This window comes from Pleurodeles waltl, chromosome 4_2 (assembly GCF_031143425.1).
Source record: "Pleurodeles waltl isolate 20211129_DDA chromosome 4_2, aPleWal1.hap1.20221129, whole genome shotgun sequence".
Taxonomy (NCBI): domain Eukaryota; kingdom Metazoa; phylum Chordata; class Amphibia; order Caudata; family Salamandridae; genus Pleurodeles; species Pleurodeles waltl.
The window spans coordinates 197,230,871-197,244,370 of record NC_090443.1 but is presented as its reverse complement, the minus strand read 5'-3'; the positions used below and the strand labels follow the sequence as shown (position 1 = coordinate 197,244,370).

The following is a 13,500-nucleotide window of genomic DNA, read 5'->3' as shown; positions in this document are numbered from 1 at the left end:
TCTGAATTAGCCATTGTGATGAGAAGATACAAATGCCTGTTTTTTCCTACTAATTTTCAATATCTTTCTTTTTCAACACTTAGTTCCTTTGAGAAAACCTTGAAAGATCTACACAAATGACACCTTGCTGAATTCAGAATGTTGTCTAGTTTTCAGAAATGTATAGCTCTCAGGAATCCACCGTGGGTTTCAGACCTGTTTCCATAACAAGCTAGAAGGAGTTTGAAAGCACAAAAATAGGGAATATGGGCTATCTCCCAGTAAAATGCCAAAACTGTGTTAGAAAATATGTTTTTCTGAATCGTCTGCCTTTCCCTGAAAGCTAGGACAGTGGTGATTTTAGCAACGCAAACCTTTCATTGATGCCATTTTCAGGAGAAAAAAAATAGACACTTTCTTCTGCAGCACTTTTTTTTGCCCCCTTTTCCAAAAAACACAAAAAAATTAGCTATATTTTGGCTAATTTCTTGGTTCCCTCCAGGGGGATCCACAAACCCTGAGTACCTTTACAATCCCTACGATGTTTGATGACAGGGTAGCATACATGGACAAAAAGTAATGGGGGCCTAAGAGTGAACTACTCCAAATAGTTTTAAAAAGATTTAACACAGGGGAAAGGCCTAACAGCAAAGGAGTTAAAACACCCTAGGACATGGCACCAGCCTCAATAAGCTTTGTTTTAAGGAGGTGGGGGTTTGATGGAGTGAGAGGACAAAAGTGCCTTTTATGTACTTCTCAGGACAAGGCTTCTCACCCTCCTTCCACAGTGATTTTTTTTATTTTTTATCTTGCAGGTGTGGTCCTTCCATTTTTCAATTTCAGGGAGCCACTATTTTTCTTTTTGCTTAAGTTAAGTACCCCACTAGTGCTGCATGTTTTGTTTGTCTCCCTTTTGTGCTTCTCGCCGCCTCCCAAACCATGTTTCGCGTTCTCCTCTGTGTGCTTCTCTTCCCTTGCACTGGTCTCTCATATGTGTTTATCGGCCTCCCATCCGAGCTTCATGTTACAGTTTCTAATCTGTAGGCCCTTATGGTGTTCGATCTCTCCTGTGCTTTTCCAACACCGTACAACACGTACCAAAAGTAATTGACCAAGCCAATAGGTCCCAAAAGAGAGACCTATTGGCTTTGCCAATGCTTGTTTCTTTTTTTTCTGACTCCTACAATTCTGGTATCTCCGGTGTTTGGCGTGCGTCCTAATTTATTTCCCAGTCTCTTTCAGGTGCTCCCTGCTTTCCCATCCCCTCCCCCTTTTAAAACAGGCCCATTTGTCGCCGGGACCGTTGCCCTCGCCAGCCCTCTGCGCCGGCTCATTTTACACACGCTTACGCCCATGTCAGTGTCGGACTCACATCTGCCAGGGATTCCGTAGATATCTCCCTTTGGTAAAAATAGACCCCAGCCGTCGCTGGCATAGCTGCTGGTGCCACAGAGGCTAGAGACGGAGGCAGAGCTCTAGCGAGAGCTGTGCCTTTCATTATGATTTCATAGCTGTTTTGACACTTGTTTTTTAAGTAGACGTGTTTGCTTTGTGTTTTTAGCTATGTGTGGGTGAAAGCAGGGGGGTTAAAAATGCCCCCATGGACTTGGACCACTTATCATGTCTAACGGGTACCGCACTCTCTCGCAGCACCTAAATGACTTAAAGAAAGAGAACTTCAGCCTCAAACTGCGCATCTATTTCCTGGAGGAGCGCGTAAAGCAGAAGTATGAGGACAGCAGCAGCGAAGATATCTTCAAGCGGGTGAGTGACATCTCGCGCATGTTCATTGAGAATAGGCAACAGTTCGCACATGAGCGTGGAGCAGCTCGCGTGGCACATACCAGTGACCAGTTACAAATGGTTTCTTCTGGACCCAGATGCCAACATATGTGTTTGGTGAAAATTAAATTTTACCAGCGACATCTGATTTCTATGAGATCCAGCCGGTTGCATGGATTGTTGACACGTTATGAACCGTTAGAGAGAAGATTCCAGTTAACGTGATACGAATGGCTCTTACTGTATGTATGCAACTACTGGCCTCTGGTGACTCATACGCGATTTAAAATTCGGTATTATTCTCTACTGGTTTTTCTTCGTATCTTAATTAAATACTTGAACATTCCGTTATTTTTTGGCAATACATTAACCAAAAACCCATGCACTGCAGCTATATCCAGTGGAAACCACTTGGAACTGGTAAATGACTTACAAATGAGGCTCTTGTTGGCAAGAAAATGCAGGCCACAAGAACAAATATAAATAATACGCTTCATATATATTCACAATGGTTCCATAAGAATATCCCTCCACTTTGCTCCCGTGCAAACATCTTTAAATGGTAGAAAGTAAAATCTGTTTGCTCGATTTCCTATCACGCAAGCAGCAACAACAGTGCAAAACAATATTTCAAAAATACATTTTTTATTAGTGGAAAACTCGAGTACTCCAGCCAATAATGTATTGCCGGAGCCATGCAAAAGGCTTTCAGTTACGATGCTGCCGCAGTGAAAGGCACAAAGAGGGAACGTATGAGCTAATTAAACTTAGATCGTGCTTTTATGTGAAATTTTGATTGGAGTAATTAAAATTAAATTAACGCATTTTTCACCAAAGTCATAGGTTAAAGGAAAAAAAACATGGGTACCCTTGCAAACATGATATATTTTGATCGGTATTTTCGCTCCATAATGTTGCAGTGTCTGCATGGCTACCCACTGATTGCCACAAGAGTGCTAGAGTGACTTTACAACACTTGGCTTTTCATGAAACTGCCCTTAGTTCCAATTTAAACATTGTTAAGAATGGGCCTACAAGTTAAATGCTTAGTGCTGCTCATTGAAAAACAGGGACTAGCTAGCTCAAAGTCACCCTCATGACATGAGGCCTTATGTAAAGCTAAGGGTGTTCGAATCCTGTGTTGCTGCTTGCACCACCCACTATTTGCCACCCTTGTGATAGTGCCAGTCAGTGGCGTAACAAAGGCCCCCGCAGCCCCCACGCGAGCTCCAGGGGGACCCCCTCAGCACAATACCCTGGTCTGCCAGCTCCTGTGCTAGTTCGAAGGGAGCTCCCTCCATGTATTTTACAGAGGGTCCCTCTCAGGTTTCGTTACGCCACTGTGGCCAGTCCGACTCTTTGATTAAAAGCAATCATGTCTTTACCCTTTTCTAATTTCTGCATATGCTGTTACACTTCACTGTTAATTGACACCCAGCAGCCTCGCGTTTTTAATGCATATAGTAAACAAAATAACACCCCAGAGCCACAGAGCCTGTGATATCCTTTTATATGATGACATTAGCAGTTAAAGGGTTTAGGATTACACTTACACTCCCCATTGATTTTGGTGCAATGTGGCTACTGGTTTTCAAGACCACAACGGTCCCTTCCACTGTTGTTTACTAAAATGTGCATTCTCACACAGTTTCTGCCTGTGGCTTGATTTTCTGGTGAAAAATCCTTAAATTGTGGGTTGTGGAGGTTGGGAGGTGCAAGTGCTAAGGTTTATTGGTTGCCATGTCTTTCTGTGTTGTCATAATATTGTATTTCTATTCCTACACTTTTCTATTGTAAATCATTGCCATTGGTTGTGTGAGACAGTTAGACCTGACAACTTTAGTGTGGTCTTCCCCCCAATGTTATTCCCAGTTGGCATATCTAATTTACCTATCAGTCCCTAATAAAGTGCACTATATGTGCCTAGGGCTTATAAATTAAATGTTACTTCCGGGTCTGCAGCACTGATTGTACCACCCACTTAAGCAGCCCTTTAACCACATCTCACGCCTGCCCTTCCAGAGCCTATGCATGCAGTTTACCATTGCCATGTCAACCTGGCAAATTAACCCTTTTGCCAGGCCCAGACCCATATATTTTCCTAACCTGTTGTGGAATCTTTTTGTGTGGTGTTTCCACTGTTTTACTGTTTGAAGTGTTGCACACATTGCCTCTAAGTTAAGCCTGAGTGCTCTGCGTCAAGCTACCCGAGGGTGAGCTCAGATTGATTTAGGATTTGCCTGATAATTACCCTGACCAGGATTGTGGTTGCTGCAAGACCAGGGCTTATACCCAAGGCAACCACGAACCCCATTTTTTAACATAGATTAACAAGTTCAATGGAAGCAAACCAATCCCAGAATATCTGCCAAGTGAAACTCCACAACTGGAAACATGGAGGGCATTGGCCCATATTTAAGAAAAAGTGGCACATCAGAGCTTATATGCCACTTTATCTGCCCTCCCTCCTGTCACCTAACAGCACCATGGTTGCGTCAACATTTTTGATGCTATTGTGGCGTTTTGCTACACTAGGGTAAAAAATGTTCACTCTAGCGTAGCAAAGTGCAAGCAGTCTCAAAGGTTTCTATGGGAATGTCATTTTAGCTGCTGGTCTGAGCAGACGTTAAAAATTATACCAAAAATGGTGCAGTGAGAGCTGTTAAATTTCACTGCTCCATTGTTGCTGGGCCTCCTAGCCCTGGAACGCCCCCCTTGCATACATTGTACCTGGTCCAGGCATAATGTGGCAAAAGGGTTTACAAAGTGGCGAAATGCATGCATTGTACCACTTTGCAAATATGGTGCGGGGAAAAAGCCACTTGAGCACCGCCTTAGCAGCAAACAAATGATGCTATGGGGGCGCTAAGGTGGCGCTAGGGGCTCTTAAATATGCCCCATGGTGTCCTAATGAATGGTGAGAGGTGCAAACCATGGTCTGTAGATGATTGTGGGTGTAGAAAAACACCTCTTTTTGCATGATCAACTCACTTTTTTTGGGGCTGATGTTGCTGTTTTTTTGTCTCTGTGCACTGGGACTCTGCTAAAAAAAGACCTCAGCATCTGCTCTGAGACCTAAAAACATGTTGACGTTGGCTATACTTTTAATTGGTATACTTAACTTACCTATAAGTTCCTAGTATAGGGTAGAAAGAGTATCCAGGGCCTGTAAGTTAAATGTCCCTAGTGGACTGCAGCACATAATGTTCCATCATTAAGGTGACAATGGCAAACATGACTGGAGGCCAGCCAAACCTGCAAATTCAATCTGTCAAGCTAACACCTTGTGGCAGGCTTATACTCTCCTTTTACAATTTAATGTCACCTCTAATCAAGCCTTCTAGAATGGGGTTGCAAATGCGAGTTGGAAACGCTGCTCTTGCGATTTTGTCTGCACGCACGTAGGCGCTGGGTGGTTCGCGTCGCGGAGTGCAGCGCGGAGCACGAACGCTGCCGAACGCTGCCACTACTGCCGCCACCGCTATTGCCACTACGCTCGGAGCGCGGAGCCCGGAGTTTTGAGCCCGGAGCTCGGAACTCACCGCGGTGTGCGGCGTTGCCGCGGCATTTGGGGTCGGAGGATTCGGTGCGCCCCGGCTGTGGGTTGGCATTCCGGCAGTGTGGGCGACCCCCTCCCTGCACTTTCCACCGCTGTGTTGTTTTCTGTGCGGCACGGCGGGACCAGGCGTGACCTGGGCGCTGGAGGAGCCAGAAGCCAGAAGCCGGAGCCAGAAGGAGTCAGAGGGAGTCAGAAGGAGAAGGAGTCCTGCCATCCCCCTGTGGACCTCCTGTGACCTCCTGCGGCCCCTCCTGAAAAAGACGCTGAGCGGCTGAGCGGGAGAGCAGACCGGGGTGAGACCAGGACTGACCGGGAGAGACCAGGTAAGCAGCCTTCCTGGGGGAGGGGGGAGTCCCTGTTCATACACTGTTATACGGGACCCTTCCTGGCCATTGAACCCCTCTCCTGCTCCTGTTCCTACCCTTGGCCCTCGGCCCGGCCCCGGTTCCAGGTTCCAGCTCTGGTATCGGCGCTCAACCGCTCCACGTCGTCTCACCCAGCCACAGCAACAGCTCTAGCCACAGCCAGCCCTAGTTGGCCCTACTTGGCCTTGGCCTTGGACTTGGACCTGTCGTTGTTGTTGGTGGTCTCTTCTAAAGACCGAGCAAGACCGAGCAAGGAAGGAACCCAGTAAGGAACCAAGGAGCCGAGGGGAGCGGTGAGCAGGGAACGGTGAGCAGTGAACGGTAACCGGAGGATGGTTGGGACAAGAGGAAAAACAAAGAAGGCTAGGGAGGCCAATAAGGCGCTCATTCACCTAGCGGAATTCCAAAGATCAGAGCAGGAGCTCAAAAGTTTACAAGGTCTAGGGTTAGACCAGAACCAGGATCAGGATCAGGACCAGGACCAGGACCAGGATCAGGACCCCAGAACCATCCAGCAATCCCAGGGGGGATTCGCAATCCTAGGCAAGGACACAGCAGAGGGTGTCCAATTCGGGTCTCCCGCCAACAAAAGCGATTCCGAGCCAGTAGAAGTGTCAGGGACATTAGAAGTGGTGACACTGCCTTGCTTGCCAGCCCATACTGACCCTGATGATATAGGGGGTGCCCTACTGAACGCAGGAGAAACTGTAGGCGAAACTGTGGGGGGCCTTCTAAATCCTCTGTGCAGGAGACATAAGTATACACTGACGCACCCGGGCCCGGGTGGATCCACGGGAGGAAGGAAAACTAGACCAAAAATAAACACTATTACTAATTATTACAACCAAGTGAACTTGAACTCTGAACAGCCGCAAACGCAAAGTCCTAAAGCCAGTGGCCTCCGATCACAGCCACCGGGGGAAGTGGGTGGCTACAACATGGGGGGGGGGGCGAACTGGAGCCACCAGTGATCGGGCTCCAGGATACTCGCCTACTTCAGCAGCAACAGCAACCGGTTGGTTCATCGCAATTATTCTGCCCAATGAGTAATCCTCTTGGGGATGGTGAAGTGGAGTTAAATAACCCCCCAAAGAGGAGCAACTTTTCGGGAGAGCAAAGAAAAAGCAACGATTTACCTTATCCTGACCCCCAAAGGGGACTATGGAACTCCGGGAATTTTTCACTAACATTCTCTCCACAATGTGCTCAAGCAGAATTCATAGCACTCCAAAATGTAATGGGTCCAGAAACAGATTACTCACCATCTAAACAGACCCATAAAACCCCAGCGTCACAGTTTCACTGCGGAAGTCAAATTGTTAAAACTAATTTAATGCTGGGCAGACTCAACAGTAGTTCCTTCAGTCTGGAGCTGTCCTCGCTCGATAACTCCGTTATTGGCAACATAGACCCTCAACTAAACAGCATAACATCAGAAGATCTAAACGTCCTGGAAGGTAGTATAATAAAAGGTCACAGAGGAAAGGAAGGTAAGAATCCAGAAGGTCAGATAACCAACGAGCAAAGTGGAAATAGAGATGACCTCTCATTAGACCAACCAATTCTTAGTATCATGAAAGTTATATGCACAACACTGGGCTCAATTGCAACAACGATTATGGCCCAGTCTCAAAAATTTGACGATCAACTTGAACTGACCAAACAACTTACATCCTCAATACAGTCTATAGATTACAGGATGGCCCTAGTAGAGGGCGCAATTAGGGAAAACCTGTTGCATCAAGCAGTGGCCGATAAAATGGACAAGTTGGATGGACAAGTCTGTGGACCACTGCTGGAAAAATTATTGGAAGTCCCAAAAGTAATCAAAGACATAATCGAAGACTGCAAACATAGCCTTAAAAGCACACAGGGGTGCAATCACGAGCTAGTAAAAACAGAATCTAGCTTAATTGAAAGGCCAACAGACAGAGAAAATATAGAAAATATAGAAAGGAACTCCGGCCCAGGACGAGAGAACTATCCAGATGCAAAAAATCAGACACCTAAGAGGGAGAGAACCAATGGGAGTCCTGAATTTGGAATTAAAGTCCCAAACACAGTAGAAAAAAGGCCACCTGGTAAAAGGCCTCAACGAACAGGCAGATGGAAAAACACATGGAAGAAAGCTAGAGAAAAAAAAAAAGCACCAGCAGGAAAGGCCTTAAATATGTTACAACAGATAGGCCTAATAGGTGAAATCAGGAACACAGGTGATGAGATCGCCCAACATCAGTATAAAGATAAAAGCATTAAGTCTGAGTTTTTTGAGAAATCTACTGATAAAGTTTTTAACTTCATAAATAAAAATCCCGGATTATTGTGCGACAAAAGTTGCACTCACCATTCCCATATAAACCGCATACCCACTGGCCCCAGGGGACACCAAGCATCTGGGCATGACTTAGACAAAGAAAGGTGGTCTGGAAAAGATCCTGGAACAAATCATGGGATAAATGAGGCAAACGAGGTAAACGATCCTCCAGCCAACGAACAACCCAAATGGAGCCCAGGAACATCCAAACCTAGCATTGGTATCGATAAGCACCTCCCAGTTATAAAAACTGAACATTTAGTTCAGGTACACTACTTAAACACAGCAGAAGACCACTACGGAAAATGCCAGCAGCCTCCGAACTCCATTAGTGAGGGGGCAGAACAAGATAATAGCAAAGGCGAAAATAGAAGGGCAGAGACCCCAGAGTATATACGAAGCGAACAAAGTATAAGTACAACCATGCGCGTGGACAATACAACAGCCCCAGTTCCCGCACCCCGGACAAAGGCAAAATATTGTTCTCAGGGCAGCCCTGGAAATTATAATCTCAGCAACCAGCCTGGGTGGAGCACTGATTCGCCTGCACCATTGCGCCCAGCACTGGACCTGGAAACCAATAAAATCAAAGGAAAAAGGGACAATTGGCCTCCAAAAAGGCAACCCTACGAAGAACAAAGGAACAAAGAACTGCAACTGGGGAGGGAAAAAGGCCAGGTAAATCGAACATCTACTAGTCGGGCAGCTACCACTCTAGACAGACAAAATGAGAACACCCAACTCCAAGGAAGACTGTCGCAGGAAGGTGGCGGGCACACTGAGATCCGGTCTGAAACAACTAAAAAGCCTGAAGCCACGATTTTGTTTATGCCTGAGTACTCCTCAAGAGGAAGTCACGACATCCTGAACAGGTCTAACATCTTATTTCTTGTCAACTCCCTGCCAGCCTTACAGAACGTAACAACTAAAGATCTCCTTTCAGTAAGATTCATACCAAAAAAAGAATTAGAGAACGGGGAATTAACAGAAACAGTCTGGGCCTCATCTTGGATAGCAGAACAGATCTTAAAATGTTCAAACACGATGAAGACCTGGGGAATATCCATCGCTACTCCGCAAAAAGAACTATATCCAACAATACTTTTTGAAAAAGCTTCAAACCGAAACATGATGCGTAGGCAAGAGGCAAAAGGCAACTTTGGCTCGATACTTCAGGGAGCAATCAGCTCCAAACAACAACTCCCTGAACGAATAAACTTGAGTAATATGAGGTTCTGCCTGTTGGCTAATTCCCCTAGAAACAGTAGGGGTAATCCCCCACAGTTACAGAATTGCAAAGAGCAATCATTTAGAAGCTCGTAGCAAAAAATGGATAGCTTGAACATAAAAAATTAAATCAGTCCCATATTAAAAATTCTAAGCTGGAACATAGCAGGTTTAAAAAACAAAATGGAAGATAAAGACTGGGTTGAATTTATTAAAAAACAAGACATCAGCTGCTTCCAAGAAACTTGGTCTATTCATGCTATTGACCTAGATGGGTTCTCCACCTTCCACTTACCTGCTATTAAGCAAAAAAAAGGAAGACCCTCGGGAGGTCTGAGTATTTGGATCAAAACTTCATTACTGAGGAACTCCGTAGTAACTCACACCGTACAAAGCAAGGGAATCCAGACGCTCGCAGTCAAATACGAGGAATGGTCACTCGAAATAGTAAATGTGTATTTCCCACCTATCAGCCGGGCTCAAGTTATGCCAGGGGTGCGGCTCCTTAAAGAATATATCCTAAACAAAAGAACCATGGATCGGAGGAACCCAGCACCAGGTCACACGAACAATCGCTCTCTCCAACCTTGTAAAACCTTTTTATTGATATGTGGTGACTTCAACACTAAACCTCATTCTATCCTCTGGGATGAACAAGTAGCAGAGGAAGATTATGCTTGGAATATCCCAACGCCTCTTATCCAACGTTGTAATGACTCCAAGAAAGGAGAATTAATCTTTGAAGCATTAATAGAAGGAGGACTTCGTACATTAAATGGGAGAACAAAGTCAGATAAAACCTTTAAATCTACCTTTCGAATTGGAAAAAGGCAAAGCATAATTGACTATATGGCAATAAACATCGAAGCCTGGCATTATGTCATCGATATGGAAATAAGGGACAGAATCGAGAGTGATCACGACCCACTGCTAATGGAGATAGTCCATCCGGACACGAGCCCAGGGAAGGCGGAGTCTCCATTCAACGGAAATAGCCTAACAATAACCATGAGACCAAACAGGAAAAACATATTAAGGTCAAATGAGGATGAACCTTATATGAGTGTTCCCAGCCAAACCTGGTTGTCATTACTTAGCACGTTCTTAAACCCATTAGTTAATGACGCTATACCCCTCCTGCACAACTTTAATAACTTGCTATTGCAAACAAAAAAGGAAAAGATCAAGCATCCTCAAATCAATCCTAAAATGATGGAGGGCTGGTTCGATGAAGAGTGTTTAAAGCTAAAAAAGACCTTATCACAAGCACTGAAGAACCGGCACTTGAACGATTCCAACGAGCAACATTTCCATGGATGTAGGCAACAGTACAAAAAACTATTAAGATACAAAAGGAAGATATTTCCACATAAACTTTGGGAAACTTTACTGCAAGCAATAACGGCAGGAAACTCCAAAAAGTTTTGGGAGATAGTCAGGTGGGGATGCGAAGGTCCCCCGAAAAACCTAGAACTGAATATCAACCCTCAACTCTGGGTAAAGCATTTCACTGCCTTGTATCAGGAAGTGGCCAAGACAGCACCAGGGATGACCAATAACCCAAACATCCTCACTCAAAGGCTGGCAGGCAGAAATCAAAGATTAAGTAAAGTATTTCCTCTTAAAAAGACCCACGCAGCATCTTTAAATCGTCTTGTTAGATCGGTAAACGGAACCCAGAATGTACTAGTCTCCAACGAATTTTCCAGCACAAACTCCACGCAAGTAGCCCATGTCATTCCACGTGCAATGAAGTTAATATCGGAATTCAGTGAAAAAGAGATTAAACAAGTTATCCTCCTCCAAAAGCCGCATAAGGCTGCAGGCCCAGATGGTATCCCTTCAGATGCTTACCGTAACCAGCAAACGTTATGGTTACCTGCTCTAGCCCGTCTATTCAACAGTGTTTGGCATTACGAGGTAATCCCTCCTTCTTGGAAGGAATCAATAATCGTTCCAATTCACAAAAAAGGGCCTCGGGACATGGTGAGCAATTATAGACCTATCTCACTGCTTGATAGTGTTGGAAAGATTTTCGCCAAATTGATTCAGTCGCGTCTAGACCAATGGCTAGAGGACGGAGATTTAATATCAACACACCAAGCTGGTTTTAGGAGAGGCCAAAGTACAACAGACCAACTTTTTAAGCTAAACATGATCTGTGCTAAATACGCCACTCTTAAAAACTGTCCATTATACCTGGTCTTTGTGGATCTCCAAACAGCCTTCGACAGTGTAAATCGCCAAACATTATGGCAGTTATTGTCGGACATGGGCATACAGGGAAAAATCTTAAGGCTGCTAATTCTATTGCATACAGGAAACACTGCCAGGGTCAGATATTCTACGAGAAATGATTATACGGCCGAAATTCCAATTGAGCGAGGTGTAAAACAAGGCTGCGTTTTGGCCCCAACCTTATTCAATTGTTATATAAATAAGGTAAGTCAAGTTTTGAAGGAATTAAATCTGGACGTGCCAAAACTAGCCAATGAAAGTATACCTATCTTGCTCTTTGCTGATGACGCCGTATTACTGGCAAGAACAGAGATAGCAATGCATGGTCTACTTAGGGGCTTCGAATCCTTCTGTACCTCAAGGAGTATGGTAATCAATGAGGGGAAAACAAAGTTTATGATTCTCAACCAAAAACAGACGCTGCAATCGACTTTTAGGGCAAATAATAAGCCTTTGGCCCGAGTGGCCACCTATGATTACCTGGGCTGCAGATTAGATGAAAAACAGACATGGAAACCACAAATCTACAAAAGCAGAATTTCCTTGGCCCAACAAGCCGGAGCAGTTCTCAGATTTGCAAAAGCTACAGGCAATCACTCCGTGAGCTCTGCACTGCTTGCATACAAAACAAAAGCAAGAGCCGCAGCACTTTACAGCGCAGAGATCTGGGGATTCAGAAAGATTCCATCAATACAAGTAACCGAGAACAAATTTTTACGCCGATTACTTTGTCTAGGTAATGCTACACCAATGAATGCAATAAGAATTGATCTACAGATGAGAAAGGTTGAGGACTACATCGCTCTGGCTCCAGTAAGATACTGGATCCGTATTTGGACAAAAGAGGCTCTCAAACCATTTAGAGACGTACTTAAGGATATCATGATGTTGCAAAACCATCGGAAACTGCCTTGGTTCAAACATATCTCAACTATCCTGGCTGCTATTGGCCAGGACGACTTTTGGCTCCATCCAGAAAAAATCGGAAGGCCTAGTCTAGCTGTTATAAAAAAGGCATATTGGGAGCGAAAGACAGAGATTATGTGCGAGTCACTTAGCCCTTTATTCAAGCGGTATATTTTGTTTAACCAAGAGCTTAAACCAGCAATATTCATAGACAGTATCTATCCGGAGGCAAAAAGGGCTCTCTACCTTAAATTCCGTATGGGCACACTACCAGTGACAGCGGTGGTCAACAGATGGCAATCCGCTCCTCCGGGTAGATTAGAATGCTGTCCATGCCTTCATGGTGGTCCGGAAACACTTTCCCACTTCCTTTTATTATGTCACTTTACGCTCAGACTCCGTAAACTGTACCTTCGTCCACTTTTCAGATCTTACGGAGTTAGGAAGTGCAAGGAGGCGGAAGCGCTATGTATGCGTTCAGATGAGAAATACATTGTGACAAAGGTCTCAACTTATATCTTGGAAGCATGGAAACTTCGTCTATCAATGCACCTACAGTTGGCACAGGCACAACAGCCTATGTTATCCCGTAGCTATTTAGCTTGGGAAATCGGTGCAGGGTAGTGTAAAACTGGGTTAGGTCTCGGGCTTTTATTAAATGGTTGGAAGGCAATGCAAGGCCCCAAATGATTCGTCCCATAATAAGACATTTTAAATATTAGACTTATAATGTTTTTCTAGAATAAGTTAAGTTTTTATGTAAATTATGGTCACATTAGGTTTTACGATAATGCTGTAAATTGGATACATCTTGGAACATGTTAAATCAAAAATTCAAGCATAGTTTCCTTTTATTGAGATGTTTTACTCGATGTGATTTTTATTGAGTTTGATGGATTGATATCTATTGTGTGATTATTGTTAAGGCCGGATAGGCTAATAACAATTAAATAAATGGTAAAGAATGGGGTAATCAAGCCTTAATGCCCAGGAAGGCAGGGTGCTTGCTAGTTAAAAGTAGGAAATGTAAGCGTTTTAATGAAAAACATGTCCTTACAGTGACAAGGCCCGAATTTTTTTTTTCAGTGTAGCAGGGTTAGCTGTTCCACAGGAAATCACTGGGAGTGATT

General features: G+C 44.5%; 1 protein-coding gene across 1 annotated transcript in view; it reads left to right on the top strand.

Moving 5' to 3' along the window:
* Positions 1 to 1,218: 1,218 nt before the first annotated feature.
* LOC138292460 (myomegalin-like) overlaps positions 1,219 to 13,500 on the top strand; it is a 469,734-nt gene continuing 457,452 nt past the window's right edge. The window contains exon 1 of the mRNA XM_069231078.1: positions 1,219 to 1,743. Within this exon, the coding sequence (XP_069087179.1) occupies positions 1,600 to 1,743 (144 nt within the window). The 5' untranslated portion in view covers positions 1,219 to 1,599. The remainder of the gene's footprint in view (positions 1,744 to 13,500) is intronic.